Source organism: Paralichthys olivaceus, chromosome 9, assembly GCF_024713975.1.
Source record: "Paralichthys olivaceus isolate ysfri-2021 chromosome 9, ASM2471397v2, whole genome shotgun sequence".
Lineage (NCBI taxonomy): Eukaryota > Metazoa > Chordata > Actinopteri > Pleuronectiformes > Paralichthyidae > Paralichthys > Paralichthys olivaceus.
Window position 1 is genome coordinate 23,643,503 of NC_091101.1, and position 6,000 is coordinate 23,649,502.

At 40.1% G+C, this 6,000-nt stretch overlaps 1 protein-coding gene across 5 annotated transcripts in view; it reads left to right on the forward strand.

Annotated features, from left to right (window-relative positions):
* The window catches only part of LOC109640002 (complexin-2-like), a 42,548-nt gene extending 36,863 nt beyond the window's left edge, over window positions 1-5,685 (forward strand). For 4 of the 5 annotated variants that reach the window (XM_020103772.2, XM_069531753.1, XM_020103774.2 and 1 more), the window contains exon 4: window positions 2,202-5,685. In XM_020103772.2, the coding sequence (XP_019959331.1) occupies window positions 2,202-2,396 (195 nt within the window). In that variant the 3' untranslated portion in view covers window positions 2,397-5,685. The remainder of the gene's footprint in view (window positions 1-2,201) is intronic. The other variant, XR_011244077.1, reaches the window with a different exon arrangement.
* Window positions 5,686-6,000: the final 315 nt, after the last annotated feature.

The window sequence follows — 6,000 nt, forward strand, 5'->3', positions numbered from 1 at the left end:
AGCGTCAGTTAGACTTTAACAACATCTTACGGTCATCATCCGCTGTTTAAGTTAATCACTGTAACAATTCGTTTTAACAATGATTCGATTCGTATCACGATTCGTGGTTGCCGATACGATTCAAGGACAATTTTGCTTCATTTAGAACGATACGATCCGAAACGATTCAGTGACTTGAAATTGATTCAGTAACGTTTTGGCCAAAAATTCAACCAGTGTGAGTGAAATAAATACCTGGATACTGGACAGTGCAGGTGAAGTTTCCTAGATTCCTGTTGTTTCTTGTAAGGGAATCAGGTATAAATTATGGATATAAACATGTTTATCTCCTCTGCCATCCGCCATCACGTTATGTTTTGATAGATGCGCTGCTGCCGGCGCGTGGCGATAGCGTCATAGGCATGCAGACTGAATCGAGTAACGTTTAACGCCTTTATCATTAAAAGTGCTAAAAAAAAACCACATCCATATAAAGTCTGACGTGCTTAAATCCAATGCGTTATTTCCTAGTAACGATACAATCGATTGATTACTTTTTAAAATGATGTTAGATTGATATATGTCGTCCGGAAGGCCAACTTGCCGAGCACAGATCGATGTAGTTGGATCGTAGGAATATAAATCAATACATCGATGTAGTGGATGAATCGTTACACCCCTATTAATCACCAAGCAAAGTAAGATATTTTACAGGTTCCATTTGGTACCAGCAGAGTGAAATCATCAACAAATGAAGTATTGACTTTTTTTATTTATTTAATCTTCTTTCTTTCTCATTTACTGCACACACAAGTGAGGAGAAAATAAGAACGAATCACAATCAAGGTGCAGGAGAAATAGATTCCCCCAGCAGTTGCTGTTCCCTTTAATGTTTTAAATTGCAATTTCGTGCTCTTTCTCCTCTAAACACGTTTTTGATTTAATAAAAGTCTGCTGGGGCCCAGGGATTTGTAAGGTAATCTTCAGCATTGTCCAGCACGCCCACTGAGTGCCTCTGCCGGTAATTGGTACATAAAATATCCAGGAAGGTGAAATTAGAGCCAGCAGCAGTTACAGCCCCTGTGTTCACTCACAAACAAACTGCTTCTGTTCGGTTCCACCTCGACATTTAATTGCAGGAATCTAGAATTGCTGTTCATGCAGGACCCAAAGCTGTGCACCATCTTCTTGTGCAAGCAGCCTGAAGATAATCTGTGCAAACGAAGAGATCTGATTTATGTTGCGAGCACGCTAATCATTTCCACCCAATTTGCATGAAACGATCATGTCACGCCTCACACACACATTTCTATCTATAGACTTAAGAGTGTCACAGCAGTCACTATATTCACAGGAAGTTTCTTCAGTAGAGTCAGACGGGGACGCTCGGCTTCCTGTTTGCTTGAGAAGTGAGAGGCGAAGTTGTTTAAGGTGCAAGGAAGTGACGTTACTTAAGGTGCTGCACATCTGACATTTACTAAGCTTCTCGTCACATTGGGAAATTGTAAGTGGTTGATAATAAGACATGAGGAACAAGGGCACAGCTTTGCAAGACGAGAGTTAGTCTCAGGATTCGTTCAGCAGAGCAGCGATCAGACCGACCAGAGAACAACTTGTAACTGAGGCTTTAAATCAATAACGAAGCATAAAAGTAACGAGCTACAGCACAGACATAGGTTAAATAAATCTAATAAAGCTCTTACTTCCACAGTAAGGGGAAGAGCTTGATACTGGCAAGAATGTTTGGGTGATCATGTGCTTATTTGCTTTATTGCCAAGAGATAGATGATTAAACATCATGTTAATGCACTAATTGTGCATCAGGAGGTGATTATCCCACCTCAGTGTAAAGTGTATAAGTGGGAGAAATACGCTGGCTGGCTCCATCTCAGGTTAATATCCTCCTGGATGATTCAAACCACTGGCTATAGTGGTTTGAATCAGCGTATCTATGTCTAAAATGGAATTTGAATGAGTGTATTTCCCCAAATATCAAACTTGTGTAAAGAGTTTCCTGACTCCTGAAAGACAATGTCAACATAACTGTTGTGGGTGTAGCTATGAGTCATGTTAGACCCACACATGTAGATTCTTGGTAATAAACGTGACATTGAACGCCAACATTCACGTGTTTTAAGAAAAGTCATCCAATGTAGTTCTCGGCTCAAAGACAGATAATAACGACTGTAATAACGTGGTGTCCTGATCTGTCTTGTGTGTAGTATGGCATCAAGAAGAAGGAGGAGAAGGAAGCCGAGGCAGCGGCCGCTATGGAGCAGGCCTCCGAGGGCAGCCTCACCCGCCCGAAGAAGGCTGTTCCCACCGGCTGCGGTGACGAGGAGGAGGAGGAGAGCATCGTGGACACGGTCATGAAGTTCATCCCGGCCCCGCTCATGGATATGTTCAATAAAAAGTAACAGTGCTTTGCGTCAAATATGAATAACTTCTTACGACAATTCATCTAAACAACGCTGTACACCCCTCCCCCCCCCACCGCCCAAACCTGCAGTCACACTTTTCTTCACACCCCCCACACCTCCTGCCCCATTCAGCCCAACTTCTAAGTGTCCTGGAATTATACAACGTGTCATGACTTTGCCTTTGAGTTCAGATATCTGATCTCAGCGGGTGGTTCTTACTTTTTAATCTCTCATTCAGAGCATCTTTTATTGATATCCGCAGATTTGAAAAGTACGTAACACCTGCACAGATCCAGTGTCTGTAACTCGAGGCGAATTCTTTTTTTTTCAAAAAGTCCAGCACTTAGAAAAAGACCAGATATCATCCATCATCCACCATCAGTTTTGTTTGTAAATAGATTAGGGTTATAAAAAAAAAGAGAACTATATATGAGTGAAATATGACGTATAACAAGATGACTAAGAGTATAAGCCATATTTTTAACTTTTAAGAAATTATCCAAATCATATCAAAATTTGATTGAATTTTCCTGTTTTGTTCTTGCTAATATTTGATACATACAGTGTATATAAATACTTACATTTTTATTGGTTCTCCATTGTGAGGATTCACCCCATAAACTGTCATTCATGTTCTCATTGGTTTACTGTGAATGTGTGCGACGAGCGCTGGTGAAATCAAACATCTGGCAACATCTGTAAAATCAGAAAGTGAAGGAATTCGATTTTTTTATTTTTTTTTTTTTGAGCATGCAGTAAACTGGTGAAGTGACGTACACACGTGGATACCATTTTATTTATTATGATGAAGCAAAATACATCGATATTTGAGGCAATAACCGGTTTTCCATTTTTATTAGAACAACATCTTGTCCACCACGTACAGTTGGCGATAACTGACTCTGTGTCTGAAATGTTCTTCCATGGGGAAAACTATAAATAAATGTTCACTCTGCTTTTGCAATAGGACGTGTAAAAGTTTAACCGGGCGAGTTAATTTTGATTTGTGTTGACATTTTCATAATTCTTTTGTAAAAAAAAAAGAAAAAAAAGAAACTTCACAAACACAACTATGTTGTGAACACACTATGTGAACAGACAGTGACAATAGTGCAATATATTGTTCGGAAATTGAAGTTGTCCTGTGTCCGTTGGTTTAACTGATGGGAGCAAAGTCCCGAATCAGCAATAACAGACAATCTTCATTGTTGTGTGTTTAAACTTACTCCTTAATGTGTTAGTCGATGTGAAAGACACACACGTGTCTGCATAGTGACGGTGAAGTGTTTGTCGCTCCCACATATTTGATTATAACAGAGGAAAGGGGGAAGGTGGGACGATTTGTTTCATGTTGTAAAAATTCAGTCACGTCACAGAAAAACGAGCGCAAAGAAGATTTGTGTTCGGAATCACAAACCAAAAGGTGAATCAAACTGCAGGTTCCAGAGGCAGACATGAACATGAACGCTCCATGACCGTGAAACACAAAGTGCTCACCTGTCCGACAGCGTCCAGTCTGTCCCACAGGTGAACACGTGTAATGGCACAAAGTTAAAGGAGGGTCATCAGAGGGTAAAATCGATTTTCTCTCCATATGCCTTGTTTTTCTCTCTCCTTCATTCCACAGTGTCTTGTTAAAACATTCCAGATATTTCAGACATTCCACCAGACTTGTGCTGGTAACACACAAACTCGGATATTCAGTCAATGCCGTGTTAGCCTACGAGTAGAAAACAATGAAGAATATAAAATTGATGTTGTGAAAATAGAGACTAGAGTGAATATATAATATACAAATATATATTATATATAAAAATATACACAAAGATTCATCACATGATTAAAGAGTAAAACCCCACACTGAGTCAAAGCTGAATGTCTTATTAGCCGTGATCAGTTTGCCTTGTGATGAATTTTGTTATGAAACGTCTTTGTAATTCGCACAGTAGCTGTAAGCGTATTTAAGGTTTTCTAAACTTTTTTGCCACATTCTGACTGTTTTTACTGATCTAGCTAAACACGAAGTTACACTAATTCAGAACTTGTGCGTTCCCGCGGCGTAGACGAGGGAAGTGTAGCTTTTTTTTCCGGCGCTTTGTGATCTCTGTAATCACGATGAATATATATATATATTAAAAAAAAAAAAAAACTCCAGTGACATAGTTTTGTAGGGTCACCTGTAGAGCACGTTTACTGACCGTCCTGTGCTTTTAATGAGCTGCCTTCGCTAGTTTAAACAGCGTGTTAACACATAGTTTGCATCTGAGGATTACGGACCCAGTCATCAACAACATCAGAGCATTATCCAATCAAACCAAAGAATAGTGCTGGTAGAGGTAGACGAGTAGTTTCATTCTTATTTAATCACTGCATCGTATTTGTTTTAGCGTTCTCAGGTAATCGATCTTTAAGTTAAACCATAACTAGGCAGTTTCCTTGAACTGACGCTTCAACCAACTTTTATTCACGAATGACATATCTATGGTTTGGTCCAAGAATACTCCAGAAAGCTACAATTACTGCCCCTGTATAGGACTTCATGAGCGTGTGTTTTTTCCAGATCATCCTCCGCATCTCATCCGCCAACGTCATCATGAACCCATCCATCATCACCTCGTAAATGCCAATTGGTTGCGCTCCAAATGGCCTAGAAACCACTGCCCGAACAAACTGCCCAAGTCATGCGTGATCAATAATCTGTCGTCTCGTAGATGCCGCCCACTTCGGTTCGGAGTCACACGTTTGTGCTGCTCACACGGCCATTGATGTGATTTAAAAAAAAAAATACTGCCTGAAAAATACACCACTTAAGAGAATACTCCTTCGATGTGACTTGAATGTAACTGTCCGATGTTTCTCTCTCCTTGCATCTGTCTTTCTCTGTTCTGTACGTGTTGAGAAGATGCTTACGCTGGTGCAGTAATTTTCTCCTTCTCGTCTGTAGCCGGTCTCGTTTCTGTCTGGTTGGTATTTTGAGAAAAAAAAAAACGAAACACACACACAAAAAAAAAATAATGTTGATTTGGTGCATTCTTTTCTACTGCGAAATCTTCTCTCCCCCCTTCTCTCCCTCTCTCCTATCTTCCTATTTGTTGGCAAAATGTATGCATGCTTATGGTGTGCGATGTAGGCAAGGTTGTTGATATACTCGTTTTGTGTCCTCTGTGTTTTCAAAGCTCCACCTGTTAGCCTCACTGCATGCCATTTTAGACAGATATTTCAGTCTGTAACTTTCCTGCAAAAATGGAATCACCGCACACTCTGAGAATAAAGTGATTTCATATAATTTTTTCATCGTCTTGTGTTTCTGCATTCAAACACTTCAGCGGCCGCCATGTGGCTGCTGCTCCTCCTGTGTGTAAAACAGAGAAGAATCAAAGTCCTCATAAATAAATACGTGGAAGCAGACGTGCAGTGTATTTCTGGTTTAAGGAGTCAACACCGTTCCTGACTGACACGTGACCTGCAGTCACATAAACCATTGCATGGCATTCGTTACGGGAGTTATGTGCAAAGACCTTCGATTGTAAATCACATGTTACTGTTTCTGTCTTTCATCTCCACATGGCTGTTGTGCTTCTTTTTTTTTACCTTTGATTTG